At 45.5% G+C, this 19,443-nt stretch overlaps 1 protein-coding gene across 7 annotated transcripts in view; it reads left to right on the top strand.

Moving 5' to 3' along the window:
* The first annotated feature begins 1,695 nt into the window (after positions 1-1,695).
* Positions 1,696-19,443, top strand: part of ube4b (ubiquitination factor E4B) — an 81,339-nt gene continuing 63,591 nt past the window's right edge. For 6 of the 7 annotated variants that reach the window (XM_033048110.1, XM_033048106.1, XM_033048105.1 and 3 more), the window contains exon 1: positions 1,697-1,961. In XM_033048110.1, the coding sequence (XP_032904001.1) occupies positions 1,938-1,961 (24 nt within the window). In that variant the 5' untranslated portion in view covers positions 1,697-1,937. Of the gene's footprint in view, positions 1,962-19,443 lie in introns of all 7 variants that reach the window. The other variant, XM_033048109.1, reaches the window with a different exon arrangement.

Genomic DNA, 19,443 nt, shown 5'->3' with positions numbered 1-19,443 from the left:
AGCTGGAGTAACTCATCGGGTCAGACAGCATCTCTGGAGAAAAGGAATAAGTGATGTTTCGGGTCAAGACCTTTGTTCAGACTAAGAGTCAGCGGAAAGGGAAACGAGAGATATAGACGGTGATATAAAGAGATTTAGAACAAATGAATGAAAGATATGCAATAAAGTAACGATGATAAAGGAAACAGGCCATTGTTAGCTGTGTGCTAGGTGAGAACGAGTGCAGACAATGAGACTCAGCAAATGACTTTGAAGCTGGTAGGACTTGGGTGGAGGAGGGAAGAGAGAGGAAATGTAAGGGTTATTTGAAGTTAGAGAAATCAATATTCATACCACTGGGTTGAAAGCTGCCCAAGTGAAATGTGAGATGCCGTTCCTCTAATTTGCGATTAGCCTCACTCTGACAATGGATGAGGCCTAGGACGGAAAGGTTAGTGTTGGAGTGGGAATTAAAGTGTTTGGCAAACCCTCAGAATTCCTTCCAATAACTTTCCTACCACTAATGCAAGACTCATCAGCCAGTAGTTGTCTGGCTTATCCCTGCTGCCCTTCTTAAATAAAGGCACAACATTTTTAACCTTCAGTCTTCTGGTACTTCACCTTGGATAATAAAGATATAAAAGTATATGCCAAGGCACCAGCAATCTCCCACTTCCCATAATATCTTGGGATATGCTTGGCTGAGCCTGATGAATTATCCACTTTTATGTGCTTCAAGACCTCCAATATATTCTACTGTTCCTTACCCTGAACTCACTAGCTTCCATGTCCGGCTCCGTGAATACAGCCGAGAAATATTCTTACCATTGATCCTTAGGGAACCTACTCTCTCCCTAGTCTCCTTTTTGATCTTAATATAGAAATCTTTTTAAATTATCTTTTAACGTGTGATATCTCATGGCAGTTTATTGCCCTCCTAGTTTTCTTCTTAAGTGTATTCTTGCATCTCTTATATATCTCAAGGACTTGCTTGACTCCAGCTGTCTACATCTGTCATATCTATCCTTCTTCTACCTGACTAGACCCTTCATATCTCAGGCAGCATCTTTTGAGGTTTCTCTCGGCCCGCCAGACTACAACAGCACCTCTCTTGTCAACGGGTTTAATAACAATATTCGGATTGTTGTTCAGTGAGTGGGCTGTGTGTTCGGAGAATCTAAGGGGGGTAGTGAAGAAAAGACGGTTGATGTTGCGCTGGTCCAGAGAGGGTAGATGGTCGGCAAAGGAGGGCCCAGTGTGGTGAAGGATCTCAATCCAAAACGTCAGCTATCCATATTGCAGTGTGAGGAAGGGTCTCAACCTAAAACATCATCTATCTATGTTGCAGTTCTGAAGAAAAGTTTTGACCCGAAACGTCGCCGGTCCATGTTCTCCACAGATGCTGGTTGACTTGCTGAGTTACTCCAGCACTTTGTGTGTGTAGGCTTTTTCCTCAAATCTGATCTGGTACATTGCCATTTTTTCAAAAGGCATTTTGAGATGCATCTTTAAAAAACCTTATTTTCACCCCCACACACCAGGGTTTTTGTTTTGGTCATGAGCCTTCTGATTTTGCGTGTCATTGAGAGATAGAGAGAGGGAGGGAGAGAGAGACACACAGATCGAGTCTAAACTCCACAGAGCTGACACCAGCCAGTCTTGGCGCACTCTCTCTCGCCTCCTGCTGACGCCGCCGCGCCTGCGCCTGCGCCCTGTCACCTGACCGAATCAAAATGGCGGCGGCGTTGTTTTGATGAATAAGAGACTTTGTGTCAGGGGCAGGCCTCTCCACAGAGGCAGGCAGCAGGCAGCAGACTGAAGGAAGAATAACCCTCCATCCCGCCCTCCACCAACCTCCCCCCCGCGTTCCCTCTAACACTCTCAGACAAACTATGCACCTCTGCTGAAAAATATACGGCTTTTTTCTTTTAAAAAAACGCGAAAAATATACTTAAAGAATGGAAGAACTAAGTGCTGATGAGGTGAGGAGAGCCCTTGTTAATTCATATTGTCTTGTTTCTCATTTGTTTAGTAACCTGGTTATTAACAGACAATAATTGAAAGTATTAATGTACGAAACTCGATGCATGTCCTTTTGTTGTTGAAATCTTTGAAATCGACAATTGTAGGCCATTCTTTGGCGATTTCGTGGTTTAAAAGGTTTCTTGACATTTTTCAATTTTGCTTTCCAAATATGCTTTTCTAAAAGTAATTCTTATACAAGGTTGTTGAAAAGTGCAGAGACTGCAAACGTAGGTGCAGATGTGAAAATGAATCTTTGTCTCTATAGAAATGATGTGTATCTTTTGTATTTGTGTGATTTTGGAAAATACGCTGCTTGAAACCTACATTCTGTACATTGTCCAAACCAATTTATTAATTTTCTTTAGTTTTTAAAATCTGATTCTACTTTTGACTTTTAGCCTGAAGCTGTAGGCCTCTACGTTTTCTGTAGGGAGGGGTGGGGGGGAGGATGATTGAAGGAGAACAAGCGAGAGATCTTTATTAATTAGCAATGGATTATCTGAAAGTATGGTTGCCTAAATGTGTGAGAGGCCTACCTTTCTATATGAACGTGAACAACCAAATACTGGGCACTTGGTTACGTTTTAATCTCAATAAAATTATCTTCAATAACAAGTTATTGAAATTTGGCTTGATTTTGTAATGTCATTCAGCAGAATAAGTTTTTATTTTTTGCATTGAGGATAGTTGGAACATTAATTTAGTGACTTTCACTGACATCCTTCATATTTGATTACACTTAATCCATTTTTAAGCGGGCATATTAATGTGGAACGATTTTTAAAAAACTGCATACTAATTTAAAATCATTGTTTTAAGAAACTATCCTTTTTTTAGGGAAAATGTGGCAAACTTTAGCTATCTCCATCTGATTCTAAACAAACTTAGAATCTTGTGAATATAACTGGGAAAGATGTAGACTGAAAAGATGTGATTATATCTCTTAAGAAAGTAAATTAAGCTTTGGTCCTTTGCATAGTTTACTAGCAATTGTCCCATATAGTTTCTAACATATGTCTCGCTCATTATTTTGTTCAATATCAAATTATTGCTCCTGAAGCTTTCTCTAGGTTGCACTTGGCTAAATCTGGACTCTACAACTGCTGAGCTCTAAGATTTAGCAGAGAGTCTTGTTCAGCTTTACTTTAATCTATCAGGGGATGCATACTGACTGCAGGTGAAATTATTTTCTACCATTGTTGATGACAGAAGTTATAGCCTTGCAGTGTTATGATAAGACCATTTACTGACCAACTTGCATAAATACTGTATCTTGTCATTTTTTTTAATTAAAGCGTGTTTAGCTTAAACATTAAACAGTCAAAAAGTTGGTGTAACTCAGTGGGTCGGACAGCATCTCTGAAGAAAAGGAATAGGTGGCGTTTCAGGTCGAGACCCTACAGAACCTCTTCAGATGAAGGGTCTTGACCTGAAACATCACTTATTCCTTTTCTCCAGAGAAGTTATCTGACCCGCTGAGTCACTCCATTTTTTGTGTGTCTATCTTTGGTTTAAACCAGCATCTGCAGTTTCTTCCTGCACATTTAACATAAACATTATTTTTCAAACGTTTAGTAAAAAATGAAAGATTTTAAAAAACAGTAAATATTTTTCTTCAAGTTTTCTTTCTTACCCAGGTTTTACTCCTACAGAGGAGTAATGGCTTTTGCTGTAGCTGCTGCTGGTCCAGCATTATCTAGGAACAATTTTATGACCATTACTATGATTGAGCAACAAACTGTCTTTTTTCTTGATGGTGGAACTGTTACAGGCTGCTATTGTCTCTTCAAGTAACATCTTGACAGCTTAAACTATCCAAATTTGTGATATAAACTCCAGTTATTTGTGAAAAAAAGTGCTGGAGGAACTCTGGGTCATGTAGCATCTGTGGAGGCATTTAAAAAATAAAAACATTTAAAAATAAACTAAAAAAATTGCGACGTTTCGGGTCGAGACTGTTCTGAAGAAGGGTCTCGATCCGAAATGTCCACTGTTCCTTTTCTCCAAAGATGCTGCCTGACTCGCTGAGTTGCTCCAGCTTTTTGTGTCTGTCTTTGGTTTCAAATAACATCTGCAGTTCTTCCCTACACATTTTGTCTGTACGTATTGCTAGTTTGGTACTCTGTAGTGTTAGCTTATCTCTTTTCCCTTACCCAGAGCAGCATTGTCACTTGGGGTGACATCTCTTCCTTGTTTGAGGGGTCTGCATCCGAACTCAACCCCTGCGATCTCGACAGTGGAAGGACTCTAGACTGTGGTCCTCTCCCGCAGAGCCTATTGCGTTGGCTACACTGAGCTTCAGTGCTTCGATCAGCATGTACATGCAGTCTAAATGGGCCAGTCGGCAGCATTCCTTTACAGAGATCTCACTGTGCTGGAAGACTAACAAGTTTCAGACAGATCAAGGAGCATCCTTCACTGAATTGACAGTCTCTCCATCTGAGAATGGATGGAGTGGATAGACCTGTTTTTAGTCAGGACCCTTCTTCATACTGATGGAGTAGGGGTGAAAGCTGAAAAAGAGAAGTGGGGGTGGGGCAGGGCCTGGCAAATGATAAATGGGTGCAGGTAAAAGGGGGTTGATTGGCAAATGCGTGGAGATGGTGACAAAGGCTTGTGGTGGAAAGGAGACAAAAGGGTGTCAGATAAGGAGAGGAGGAGTGCAATGTAAAGTATAGGGTGGAACAGGACTGGGTGGTGAAAGAATTTTCCAACCTAATGAGTATGATCATTGAATTCTCCAATTTCAAGTTTTACCTTCCAATTTCCCCTTATCTTTACCCCCCCTCAGTGCGTACGCATTTCTGCCACCATTTCCCATCACCCCATCCTGTTTCTTCCCCTCTGTATGCTCATCTCCGGCATCTTCCATTTTGTGTCCCTTTTCCCCTCTCCTCTATTCCTTCCCACCCATATCCCTCCAGCTGTGCGTTTTGCTTCTTCTTCCATAGATTGGAGTGGAAATAATGCCACACTCGAGACCGTGCCCTTCCCGCACCTCCCTGCTTCTGCCTCAACATACACCTTTCCAATTTTTTCACATTAATCTTTCTAATCTGCTCGCATCAATTCAAAATGTAGTATTCAGACCCAGTAAAACTTTCAGTTCAAAGTTGCAAATTCCTGTCAGACCTGCTTGAGGGTAACTGCAGTTCTAATGTATGTTACCAATTGTACGTGGAAGTTTTTACAACGTGCTGCAGTATGGAAGATAAATAGTAAGTATGCCTTTGACTAGCCTGCCTTGCATTTTGATGATTAGTTATTAAGTAACTGATAACTTTGAGAGGGAATGATGCACAACTGAGAGTTGCAACAAATAACTTGCACAGATTTCCCCTGTCAATGAACTGAAATCATTTACTGTTTCCTTTCAGGGGTATTCATCTGCTGATCACTTCTAGCAGTTTTATTTCTAATTTTGGAATCACAAGAGAAAATTGCTAAGGTCCAATTACATTTTTTCTGACTGCAGGAGTCATGTCAGAAGATTGGACACCTAATGTTATACTGTTGTTTAAAAGAGCAGAGGTTAAATTATGTAATAAGCGACCTGTTAATTTATGTTTGGTGGACAAATTACTGGGATCCATTCTAAAGGACTGAATTAACGATCATTTGGAAAAAAATGCAGATTAATCTGGACATCTAGCATGGATTCAATGGGAAGTCATGTTTGACTAAATTGAATTATTTGAGGGAATAAGAGTATCAATACACATCATGTTGTCTCTGAGTTTAGCGAGGCTTTTGAGGAAGCTGGGCAATTAAAAGTTAAATCCTACAGTATCTAAGGGTAATGGGCAAATTGGATCCAAAATTGGCTTGTTGGCAGGGCTAGAAAGGTATTAGTTGAATGTTGGTAATGTGACTGGAAATTCCACAGTAGTGGAATACATTCTTTTACTATATGGTTCGTCTTAAATATAGGGAGTGTGTGAAAGAAGTTTTAAAATGATACAAAGAAGGATAGATTGGTTGACAGGAGTCAAGGGCCTGTCCTACTTGGGCGACATTCTGCGTGCCATTTACGCAACATAATTTACGCGTCACGACCCGTGTGTCGCGCGCGGCGCCCCAGGATTTGGGATTCACAAAATCTTCGTGCGCCACCTGCGTGACGCGCAAATGACGCCCAAGTGGGACAGGCCCTTAAAGCTTCAGACTGCACAAAGATGAATGGTCTGTTCAGTTGGGCGGAAGAGTGGCAAAATGCATTAAATACAGAGAAAAGTGGGGTAATGCATTTCAGCAGATGCAACATGGTAAGAGAATGGACAATACATGGGAGGATGTTGAAAGATCTGGGGGAGCAGGAGGATATTAGTACTGTGTGCACGTCTAAAGTTAGCAGGACAGGTCATGAAGATGGTTAAAAGGGCAGAGGGTTGCTTTCCTTGGCTGAGGAATTAAATATACAAGCAGGAACTGCATGCAGCACTAGTTAACCTACATTTTTGAGTATTGCAAACAGTTTAGGTCGTGCATTACAGGAGCATTTATATTGCAACGGGAAAGATGTAGGACAGATTTACAAGGATGTTCCTAGTACTAGAAATTCCATCTGTGAGGAAACTCTGAGAAAAGTCTACTCTATACTCACGACTGTATAGTCGGACACAGTGCGAACTCCATCAAGTTCGCCGACGACACCACAGTTGTTGCAGAAGTTACAGATGCTGATGAGTCAGGGTATAGTAGTGAGATCGATCGACTGACCAAATGATGCCAGCACAACGACCTGGCTCTCAATGTCAGTTAGACCAAGGAACTGATTGTGGACTTTGGTAGAGGAAGGATGAGGACCCACAAACCTGTCTATATCGATGGGGTGATGGTGGAGAGAGACGAAAGCTTCAAATTCTGAATGTGCATATATCTGAAGATCTTTCTTTGACACAACAAGCTGATGCTATAAAGAAAGTGCATCAATGCCTCTACTTCCTGAAAAGATTACGGAGATTCAGTATGTCAGAGAGGATTTTCTTGAACTTCTACAGGTGTGTCACTGCAGGACATGGATAGGCAGCATTTTGTGTTGGGACCCTTCAAAATATTATGTCTTTGGTTACCAGTGCAGTAGTCTACACATGAAGAGCAAGGAGAAAGAAATACGAGTGAAGTAATAGGATAAATATAAATGTTCCAATTACATAGAATAACAACTCGCACCTCTTAATATTAAAAAAAATCTATGCAGGAGTAATGAGATGAGCACAGCCATTGAATGTAAAATTAGTATTCGAAATGAAACTTTAATGGAAGAAACAGAGGGGGCAGCTGAAGGGTTCAGAGAAGGAATTATCAACCACAGACCTATGGTACTAAAGGCACGCTTGCCAATTTTGGGGTAAGGTTTGGTGGAAGGAAATTATTTCCGAAAGGCCTCTTAAACTATCCTGTTAGACTTTTTTGTAGCCGCATCACTTTTTCCATTTTATAGATCACTAAGTTTCTTGCAGGTTGTAAGGTAGTTGCACTTTTGTCTCCAGCTGCCTTACTTCTAGAATCATGCTCCCTACTGATTGTATCAAAAGCCCATTTCGTTTTGCACACCTCTGTTCAATCTCCTCCTTTCTTGGTGAGAACAATCCCATCTCCACTGGTCTCTCTGCACTGCTGAATTCCCATATCTGTGATGCTACACTCCTGCATCTCATCAGCATTGGCAAAATCCATGATATCCTTTATGAAATGCATTTCCAAGTATTGGACTTTACTGTTTGCTATTTCTCCCTTGCTTTGTAAGGTTTAACAGTCTTATTTATAAATTTAAGGATTCCGTATGCGGTATTAAAAACATTTCACCTCTGAGATTTGAGTGTGTGAGCCTAGTCTACTTTTCCAACCCCTATTTTTAAACACACGTATGCCATTCTGTGCCTCACTTTCTAGTTGCTTCACTTTTCACATAATTGTATTTGGGTATCAGCAATGAGTTTGCATATTTTACCTGTGTGCTCTCACTGAAAACTGCTGCTAATCTCCTCACAGTCTCCACTTGAACTACATCTCGCGCTCGATGTGCTCCCGGGTTGCTGATGGCATCTGTGCAAAAAGGGTCACGATAGTGTTGCATGTGTAGAGAAGCTTTACTAACTTTAATATGGCTGTTCCGGCACCTGGAGAATCTTGCCCTCGCTGCGGCCATGTCAGCAATCTGGAGCCCACCCTGTTGCTCTGTGCTGCTGCATCAGGGACCTTTACTGTGCTGATCATCTCATAGCAATAACTTGCCCGTGACTGAGTGTAGATAGGCTGCGGTGAACGATGTGGTCCCTCGGCATTCAGATGTGGAACAGGCTGGGATGAGCAGTGTGGCCACAATACTGAGTGTTCTGCCTCTGGAACCAAGGATCTTTAACAAATTGGCACTGCAGGAAATTGCAAACTGTGGTACCGATGTATCTATTTTAAAGATTCATCATCTTTGAATTACAAAAGTTTGCTTCCTGCATTCAAATCCATGTAAATGGATACCAATCGCTAGGCGGCCCCTTCCATCCATTTCCGTTCCTCTGGCTTCATCTTTCATGCCTCTACTCTCATTCTACACCTTTTTCTCTCCTTTTCAACTCCAGCTTTTTTCCACTTAACTGCCAATAAACCCACCTCGTCTGAGTGGTGAGGGATGATCTTATGGAGATGTATAAAATCATGAGAAGAATAGATCGGGTAGATGCCCAGAATCTCTTGCCTAGAGTAGGGGAATTGAGGACCAGAGGACATAGGTTCAAGGTGAAGAGGAAAATATTTAATAGGAATCTGAGGATTAACTTTTCCACAAAGGGTGGTGGGTGTATGGAAGAAGCTGCCAGAGGAGGTAGTTGAGGCTGGGACTATCCCATTGTTTAAGAAACAGTTGAACAAGTACATGGATAGGTCAAGTTTGAAGGGATATGGACCAAGCACAGGCAGGTGGGACTAGTGTAGCTGGGACTTATTGACCTGTGTGGACAAGTTAGGCCGAAGGGCCTGTTACCATGCTGTATCACACTTTGACTCTATGTGTGCATGTATCCATCACCCCCCCCCCCCCCCCCCCCCCCCCTCCGATCCCCCCAAACTACAATCAGTCTGAAGAAGACTCCTGACCCTGAGTGGGCAAATGCATGGCAGATGCAGTATAATGTGGTTAAATGTGAGGTTATCCACTTTGGCGGCAAAAACAAGAAAGTAGACTATTATCTGAATGGTGGCTGATTAGGAAAAGGGGAGATGCAACGAGACCTGGGTGTCATGGTACACCAGTCATTAAAAGTAGGCATGCAGGTGCAGCAGGCAGTGAAGAAAGCGAATGGTATGTTAGCATTCATAGCAAAAGGATTTGAGTATAGGAGCAGGGAGGTTCTACTGCAGTTGTGCAGGGTCTTGGTGAGACCACACCTGGAGTATTGCGTACAGTTTTGGTATCCTAATCTGAGGAAAGACATTCTTACCATACAAGAGATTCTTACCATACAAGAGAAGGTTCACCAGACTGATTCCTGGGATGTCAGGACTTTCATATGAAGAAAGACTGGATAGACTCGGCTTGTACTCACTAGAATTTAGAAGATTGTGCGGATGCTGTTTGTTGATTTCAGCTCAGCATTTAACACGATAATCCCCCAGCATCTGGTGAGCAAACTGGCACCCCTAGGTTTCAATACCATACTATGCAACTGGATCCTGGATTTCCTTTCTGAAAGACCCCAGTCTGTGCGGGTGGGGAAGAACACCTCCTCGGTCATCACACTGAGCACCGGATCCCCTCAGGGCTGTGTCCTGAGTCCGCTGCTCTTCACATTGATGACACATGACTGTGTCGCCAGGTCCACTACTAACCATATCATCAAATACGCGGATGACACAACAGTAGTGGGCCTCATCCGCAATAACGACGACCAGGCATATAGAGAGGAGGTGGAACAGCTCGTGAGCTGGTGCAGCAGGAACAACCTTCTCCTAGATGTGAACAAAACCAAGGAGATTGTCGTCGATTTCAGAAGGAAAATTCAGCCCAGTCACACTCCACTTTGCATCAACAACTCAGCAGTGGAGCAGGTGAAAAGGATCAAGTTCCTGGGGGTGCATATAACGGACACCTTAAACTGGTCCACAAACATTACATCTCTGGCAAAACGGGCACAGCAGCGGTTGTACTTCCTCCACAGGTTGAGAAGTTTACACCTCCACCCTCCCATCCTCGCCACTTTCTACAGAAGCACAATTGAGTCGGTCATGACCAGCTGCATCTCTACGTGGTGCGGCAGCTGTACAGCTGCGGACTGGAAGTGCCTTCAGAGAGTGGTGAGGACAGCGGAAAAAATCATTGGGACTTCTCTTCCTTCAATCATGGACATGGGGTACAAGCGCTGTCTGATTAGAGCTAAGGGCATTACCAGAGCCCCCACACACCCACAATTCGGACTGTTTATACTGCTTAACTCTGGGAGGAGGTACCGCAGCATGAAGAGCGGGACAACCAGGTTCTGCAACAGCTTCATCCCCCAGGCCATAAGATTACTGAACAATCAACAAAACCGAGGCTAGAACTTTTTAAATATCGACACTTTTAAAAAACTTTTTATATATATTTATTTTACAGAACCATGCACATGAGGCATTTTTATGGACGCACCTAGCACTTTTACTTTTACTATTTACCTGATTGGAGAGTCAAATGCAAAGAAATTTCGTTCAAGGTGCACTGTGTCTAGGTGTATATCTGAATGACAATAAAGTTTTCATTCATTCATTCATTCAGATCGAGGGGGGATCTTATAGAAACTTACAAAATTCTTAAGGGGTTGGACAGGCTAGATGCAGGAAGTTGTTCCCGATGTTGGGGAAGTCCAGAACAAGGGGTCACAGTTTAAGGATAAGGGGGAAATCTTTTAGGACCGAGATGAGGAAAACATTTTTCACACAGAGTGGTGAATCTCTGGAATTCTCTGCCACAGAAGGTAGTTGAGGCCAGTTCATTGGCTATATTTAAGAGGGAGTTAGATGTGGCCCTTGTGGCTAAAGGGATCAGGGGGTATGGAGAGAAGGCAGGTACAGGATACAGAGTTGGATGTTCAGCCGGTGCAGGCTCGAAGGGCCGAATGGCCTACTCCTGCACCTATTTTCTATGTTTCTAAAATGTCAACTGTCCATGTTCTGCGGAGATGCTGCCTGGACCTGTTCTGATTATAGTTTGTTTATTGCTTTAAACTTGGATTAAACTTTTATATTTGGTGCAAGTAATGACTGTGGTCTTGACTTTGAGGAAAATTGATGCTTGCATTCCAGGGCTTATTCACTTGTGGGATGTGAGCATCACCAGTCAGTACTTCATCCAATTGACTTGTTTGTGTATATCAAATAGGTTATGGTAAGGAATTATTCCATAAAGATCAATGTAAGTGAAGCCAATACTAATCGTTGTTTATGCAGCTTTCTTTTCATCAGGGGCCATTGAAATGTTTATTGCCAGCTTCGCTGTCTTGCAGAGTACATGTGCTGGGTTTCTTCTGCCATAAAAAAAGATTAACTAGCTTCACACGTGCAGGGACTTTGATAAATGGGGTCTCTGCACACTAGACTTTGTATCAACTGAGCTTACTTTTGAAGAGTTAATTTTACTGTATTACGCATTACGTTATTGCAAACTACCGGCTGCAACGGAGCTGCCGACCAAGGGAATTCCCGATCGCAGGGGAATCCCCGAGTTGGCGGAGGTAAGTACTGTACCTGGAAACACCGGGGAGGCCTCCAGTTTGGAAACGTGGCTGGAGGGCAGGACTACAAGTCAGACTTAAGCTACGACCCCCCTCTCTCTAACATCCTGCTAACCAACGTACAGTGACTGGTAAATAAAGTGGAGGACTTAAGGCCAAGGCTGCTTTACCAGAGATAGATGAGGGAATGCTCTGTTCTGTTTCACAGAGACATGGCTCGCTCCCCAGACTCAGCCATCCAGCCTGAAGGTTTCTCTATCCATCATATGGATCATATGCAGGCATCTGGGAAAGAGAGAGGTGGGTGTGTCTGCCTCATGGTGAACTCAGGCGTGGCAGTGCTCAGGCGTGGCAGTTTTAACTCCTGCTCTCCGCACCTGGAACATCTGGCGGTGAAGTGCCGTCCCTTCCAGCTCCCGAGAAAATTCACCTCCATCATCCTGACTGCGGTCTACATCCCACCCCATGCAGACGTCCATGTAGTATTGGAAGAGCTGTACGCTGTGGTCAACAAGCACCAGACAGCGTAACGCGACGCATTTACCACCATAGCCGGGGACCTCATCAAAGCCAACCTGAAAAAAATCACTCCCAAACTACCACCAACATGTCGCCTGCAGCATCAGAGGATTAAACATCCTTGACCACTGCTATAAGACCTTCAAGGATGCCTATCGCTCTATCTGTCGCCCTCTCTTTGGGTAATCTGACCATTCAGCGGTGCTGCTTTTTCCTGCATACAGGCAGCAACTGAAGAGCTCACCCCCCGGAGGTGAGGACTGCGCAGAGCTAGTCGGGGGAGGCAGAGGAACAACTACAGGACTGCTTGGAGTCAGTAGACTGGGCAATGTTCAAGGACTCGGCAACAGACCTGAATTAATACGCCACAGTCGTTACAGACTTCATAAAGAACTGTGTGGAGGACTGTTTCTACAAAAACCTTCTGAGTGCTTCATAACCAGAAGCCTTGGATGAACCAGGAGATCCGCATTCTTCTGAGGACCAGATGTTGGGTATTCAGGTCTGGTGATGCAGAGGTCTATAAGAAGTCCAGACACGACCTTGACAAGGCCATCATAAAGGCCAAATGTGTCTTCCTCTCAAAGCTGGAGGATGGGACGGATGGTCGGCAACTGTGGCAGGGTTTGCATGCCATCACATCCTACAAGGCGAAACCAGGAAGCAGCTCAATCGACAGTGGAGCATCACTCTGTGACGAGCTCAATGTGTTCTGCGCATGCTTTGATAGGGAGAACACTTATGTGCCTTCCCGAGCACCTAATCGCCCTGATGGTATCAGTCACAGAGGCCAATGTCAGAAGATCCTTCATGATGGTGAACCCTCGGAAAGTGCCTGGACCTGATGGTGTACCCGGTAAAGTTCTCAAAACCTGTGCAGACCAACTGGCTGGGGTTTTTGCGGACATTTTCGACCTCACTACTGAGGTCTGAGGTTCCCACCTGCTGTAAGAGGGCATCAATAATATGTCACCTTACTCTTCTCGGGCACAATGTGACGTGCCCCAATGACTATCATCCATTGGCACTAAAGTCTGGTGATGAAGTGCTTTGAGAGGTTGGTTATGGTGGACATCAACTTCTACTCAACAAGAACCTGGACCCTCTACTGTTTGCCTACCATCAAAACAGGTCAATGGAAGATGTGATCTCATTTACTGTCCACTCCGCACTGGACCACTTGGACAATAAAAACACTTATGTCAGGCTACACAAAATTGCCGGGGAAACTCAGCGGGTGCAGCAGCATCTATGGAGCGAAGGAAATAGGCGACGTTTCGGGCCGAAACCCTTCTTCAGACTGATGGGGGGGGGGGGGGAGGAGAAAGAAGGAAAAAGGGAGGAGGAGGAGGAGCCCGAGGGCGGGCGGATGGGAGGGTGGGAGGAGACAGCTAGAGGGTTAAGGAGGGGGAGGAGACAGCAAGGGCTAGCAAAATTGGGAGAATTCAATGTTAATGCCATACGGACGCAAGGTCCCCAGACGGAATATGAGGTGCTGTTCCTCCAATTTCCGCTGTTGCTCACTCTGGCAATGGAGGAGACCCAGGACAGAGAGGTCGGATTGGGAATGGGAGGGGGTTGAAGTGCTGAGCCACCGGGAGTTCAGGTAGGTTATTGCGGACTGAGCGGAGGTGTTTGGCGAAACGATCGCCCAACCTACGCTTGGTCTCCCAGATGTAAATCAGCTGACATCTAGAGCAGCGGATGCAGTAGATGAGGTTGGAGGAGATACAGGTGAACCTTTGTCGCACCTGGAACGACTGCTTGGGTCCTTGAATGGAGTCGAGGGGGGAGGTGAAGGGACAGGTGTTGCATTTCTTGCGGTTGCAACGGAAAGTGCCCGGGGAGGGGGTGGTGCGGGAGGGAAGGGAAGAATTGACGAGGGAGTTGCGGAGGGAGCGGTCTTTGCGGAAGGCAGACATGGGGGGAGATGGGAAGATGTGGCGAGTGGTGGGGTCACGTTGGAGGTGGCGGAAATGGCGGAGGATTATGTGTTGTATTTGCCGGCTGGTGGGGTGAAAGGTGAGGACCAGAGGGACTCTGCCCTTGTTGCGAGTGCGGGGATGGGGAGAGAGAGCAGTGTTACGGGGTATGGATGAGACCCTGGTGTGAGCCTCATCTATGGTGGCGGAGGGGAATCCCCATTCCCTGAAGAACGAGGACATTTCCGATGCCCTGGTATGGAATGTCTCATCCTGGGAACAGATGCGGCGTAGGCGGAGGAATTGGGAGTTGGGGATGGAGTCTTTACAGGGGGCAGGGTGGGAAGACGTGTAGTCCAGATAGCCATGTGAGTCAGTGGGTTTGTAATGTATGTCGGTCAGGAGTCTGTCCCCTGCGATGGAGATGGTGAGGTCAAGGAATGGTAGGGAAGTGTCGGAAATCGTCCAGGTGTATTGGAGTGCCGGATGGAAGTTGGTGGTGAAGTGGATGAAGTCAGTCAGTTGTGTGTAAGTGCAGGAGGTGGCCCCAAAGCAGTCGTCAATGTAACGGAGGTAGAGGTCGGGGATGGGGCCCTGGTACGTCTCGAACAAGGGCCCCAGCTACGCCTGCCTCTTTGTCGGGTACGTTGAACAATCCCCGACCTCTACCTCCGTTACATTGGTCGAGGAAGAACCGGAGGGCTTTGAGGCCATCGTGGTGGGGGATGGAGGTGTAGAGTGACTGGACATCCATGGTGAAGATGAGGGGGTGAGGGCCTAGAGAGTGGAATGCGCGGAGGCGGCGGAGAGTGTCTGAGGTGTCTAGAACATAGGTGGGAAGGGATTTGACCAAGGGGGATAGTATGGAGTCAAGGTATGTGGAGATGAGTTCGGTGGGGCACGAACAGGCAGAGACAATGGGTCTGCCGGGAGAGCCGGGTTTGTGTATTTTGGGGAGAAGGTAAAAATGGGCCGTGCGGGGCTGGGGAACGATGAGGTTGGAAGCTTGGTCGGGCAGGGCGTGGGAATTGATGAAGTCGGTGATGGTGCTAGATATGGTGGCCTGGTGCTCGTCAGTGGGTCATGGTCCAAGGGTAAGTAGGAGGAGGTGTCCGAGAGTTGGCGCGTGGCCTCAGCTTTGTAGAGATCGACGCGCCAGACTACTACGGCACCTCCCTTGTCGGCTGGTTTGATAACCCAATCTGGGTTTTTGCGGAGTGATTCAATGGCAGTGCGTTCAGGGGGGGAGAGATTGGAGTGAGACAGGGGAGTGGAGAAGTTGAGGCGGTTGACGTCGCGGCGGCAGTTCTGGATAAAGAGTTCCAGAGCCGGGACTTTACGAGAGGGGTTCCACGAGGAGGGGGTGCATTGGAGACGGGGAAAAGGGTCATCATTGGGGGGCGAGGACTCCTTCCCATGGAAGTGCGCTGTGAGGCGGAGGCGACGGTAGAAGCGCTCCAAGTCATGGTGGGCGCGGAACTCATTGAGATGGGGACGGAGGGGGACAAAGGTAAGACCTCTGCTGAGGACAGACCGTTCGGTGTGGGAGAGGGGGCGGTCGGGGGGGATGGTGAACACCCGGCAGGGGTGGGAGTTGGGGCCAGAGGAAGGCAGGTGGGTGGACTGGGGACAGGGCGACGTGTAGGGGGGTGGATTGTGGGTGTTGGAGCGGTGGTGGGTGGTCAGGGGGTGGGGGGGTGAGAGGGCTGTAATGTGGGTGGGGAAGAGTGGGGGTGTACTTCCTGAGAAGATTAAGGAGATTTGGTATGTCAAAGAGGATTCTCTTGAACTTTGTTTGGAAGTGGAAAGAAATAATAGAAATTGCATTAATTGCAGCGTGTAAAAAGAGTTGAGATACTGTTGATACTGTATTATAACTTTACTGCCTGTCATTGTGGTATATATCATGTAAAAAATTAAGTGAGAGCCCTGGCATATGTCTGTACATATGACAATAAAACTATCTTGTGTCTTGAACACCCGCTTCTAGACACTCTCAACATCCAACTTGACAAGATCTCTCTGAATCCAGTGTTTTGCCAGTCCTTCCAGCAGATACAAGTCTGGCCCATGAGCCCTTTCCTCATTAGATGCCTCACTCACTTCAGCTAGATTAAATAAATGAAAAAAAAAAAGCTGCAGATGCTGGAAATCTGATATTTAAAAAAATGAAGATGGTGGTGATGGCCGGTTGGCCAGGCAGCACCTGTAGAAAGTGTTGATTTTTCTGGTCTTGCCAATGCCCTTTATAAATGGAGCATAATCTACTTAATTTTGTATTCAGTAACCTAATTGGGTAAATGCAACACAAAGTAGTACTAAACTGTATTGACTTGGTAGGTCCAAGTTGAATCCCTGGACTATGTTAACAAAGGTGACCATTGAGTTATGCTGGCTGGCTGTAGGTGGGGGATGATTGTCCAAGATTCTCATTTCTGATTGTGTGCCATTAAATGTGAAGAGTTTATATGAAGATATGGGCCAGGATTTTTTCAGACTGATATTAGTTGGGTTGTTGGGGGGGGAAGCTAGAAAAGAGAGGTGGTGGTGAACAAAACCTTGTGGGTGATAAGTGGATACTGGTGAGAAGGGGGTTGATTGGCAGATGTTTGGGGGTTATTTGGTAGAGTAAGTGACAATGGCTAGAGGTGAATAGGAGATGTAATGGTATTGGAGAAGGAAAGGAGTAAGATGCTCAGCCAGAGTGGGAGACAAAGGTGGACGAAGGCGGGGGTGAGGAAAGACTGGAAATGAAAGGGAAGTGAGAAATTTGGGATAGGAGCTTTATGAGGGAGGGGAAATTAGCAGGAGATGGTGAAATAAACGGTTGTGCAATGAGGTGGGGTGCACCTAAAATAATAATAATATATTTCATTGTCATTGCACATAAGTGCAACGAGATTTGGTATGCAGCTTCCATCCGATGTCATAACTTAAACAACTAATAACATTTAGATTTAGATACCCTGAGAACATGGTTTATAAAAACAGTAAAACAGTCAAAACAGTCTAAAGTGCAAATGTGTCTGTGCGACCCGACCATCCGAGGGAGACAGTCCATGGGAGTGGGGGGCACTCAGCAGGACCGGTTCAGAGCAGCTATGGTTCTGGGAATGAAGCTGTTCCTGAGTCTGGAGGTGTGGGCGTAGAAGGCCTTGTAACATCTGCCGGAAGGTAGGAGTTCGAACAGTCCATTACAAGGGTGTGAGGAGTCTTTATGGAGGCTGACGGCCTTCCTGAGGCACCGTGTGTGGTAGATGCCCTCCAAGGCTGGTAGCTGTGTCCCAATAATCTTCTGATAGATAGAGAGGAGAGAGGGATTTAAATTGAAACTGGAGAATTTAATGTTCATACCATTGGGTTACAAGCCAAGCTAGGCGGTGAGGTGGAAGGTTGTTGGGTGGAAGAAAGAATAATGGGTAACTTGAAGGATTTATTTTTGCAGTACTTTTATTTCTGCTGGTCTTCTTAGCCGTAAAATAAATAGTCAATGCCTGGTTGTAGAATTTTAGTAGTGGTTTAATATTGTTTTTTTAAAAACAAAAAAAACATTGAAAATGTAATGTTTAATCCTCATTTTCTGGCAACAAAAATGTAAGCAGTCATAAATTCATTGGCAAGAGTGAACTACTTTCAAATGTTTCTAGGTTTTTCATGGGAATATCATAAAACAAAAAATGTTGATCCACATAAGATGTTAGAACAGTCGACCCAAGGCTTGTTCAAAGATGTATAGGAATGAACTGCAGATGCTGGCTTATCCCGAAGATAGACACAAAATGCTGATGTAACTCAGTGGGACAGGCAGCATCTCTGGAGAGAAGCAATGGGTGATGTTTTGGGTCGAGACCCTTCTTCAGACTACTAGGTTTTCAGAAATCATTTAAAGGGAGATGGAGAAGTTTAGTGAGGGAATTTCCGAAATTAGAAGGATAGAGGCGGAATGCTTCTATGGTTCTAATGATTATGTTTTGAGAGGATGAAGAGATTAAAATCAGGAGCGCGCGATTTTGGAGGGACATTGGAGGTGGGGAGGGCTAGACATTGGACATATTTGAAAGCAAAGATGAGAATTTAAAATAGCGGCATTGCTTAATGAGTCACTTTATCAACAAGTACAGGTGAATGGGGGAATGCCTCAATGGCAGTATGAAGATGTTAAAGCAGGTATATTAAGAAGGTATTAAGTGTGGTGGTAGCAAGGCATGGGCAAGTTTTTAGTGACAGATGGGGTGAGTTAAGAATGATATGGCTGACGTTTATTTCTTCAACAACTTAACTAAGCTTGCGAGAAGTGGAGGAAGTGTGCAGAAGTATGTAGGTGTTCTTCCCATCCTGCTTCCTGTAAAGACTATCCCCATCTCCCAATTCCTCCGTCTGCACCGCATCTGCGCCCAGGATGAGGTTTTCCATACTGGATCATTGGAGATGTCCTCATTCTTTAGGAAACGGGGGTTCCCCTCTTCCATTATAGTTGAGGCTCCTACTAGATATTCCAGAGCTCTGCTCTTGCTCCCCCACCCGTCATTTGCAACAAGGACAGAGTCTCCCTTGTCTTCTCCTTCCACCCCATCAGCTGTCGCATACAGCATATAATCCTCCAACATTTTTGCCACCTCCAACGGGATCCCACTACTGGCCATATCATCCTATCTCCACCCCTTTCTGCTTTCCGCAGACCATTCCCTCCGCAACTCCCCGGTCAACTCATCCCCACCCAAACCACCCCCTCCCCCTTAAAGACCTCACCTGTTCCTTTACCTATCTTTCCCCCCCCCCCCCCCCCCCCCCCCCCTGACTCCATCCAAGGACAATCATCGCAGGCTCGGCGATCATTTAGCTGAACACCTCCGGTCAGTCCGCCTTAACCTACCTGATCTCCTGGCTGCTCAGCTCTTTAACTCCCCCTCCCATTCCCAATCTGACCTTTCTGTCCTGGGCCTCCTCCATTGTCACTCCCTTATCTCTGTATCTCCCCCTCCCCTGACAAGCAGCAATTAAAGAGCGCACCCCCAGAAGTGAGGACAGCACAGAGCTGGTCGGGGGGGGGGGGGGGGGGGGCAGAAGAACAACTCCAGGACTGTTTGGAGTCTGTAGACTGGGCAATGTTCAAGGACTCGGCAACGGACTTGAACGAATATGCCACAGTCGTTACAGACTTCATAAAGAAATGTGTGGAGGACTGCATCCCTACAAAAACCTTCCGAGTGTTTCCCAATCAGAAACCTTGGATGAACTTTGAGATCCGCACTCTCCTGAAGTCCAGACACAGGGCATTCACATCCAACGATACA

This window comes from Amblyraja radiata, chromosome 31 (assembly GCF_010909765.2).
Source record: "Amblyraja radiata isolate CabotCenter1 chromosome 31, sAmbRad1.1.pri, whole genome shotgun sequence".
Taxonomy (NCBI): domain Eukaryota; kingdom Metazoa; phylum Chordata; class Chondrichthyes; order Rajiformes; family Rajidae; genus Amblyraja; species Amblyraja radiata.
The sequence above is the reverse complement of the archived record's forward strand: the minus strand, read 5'-3'. Positions and strand labels throughout refer to the sequence as shown.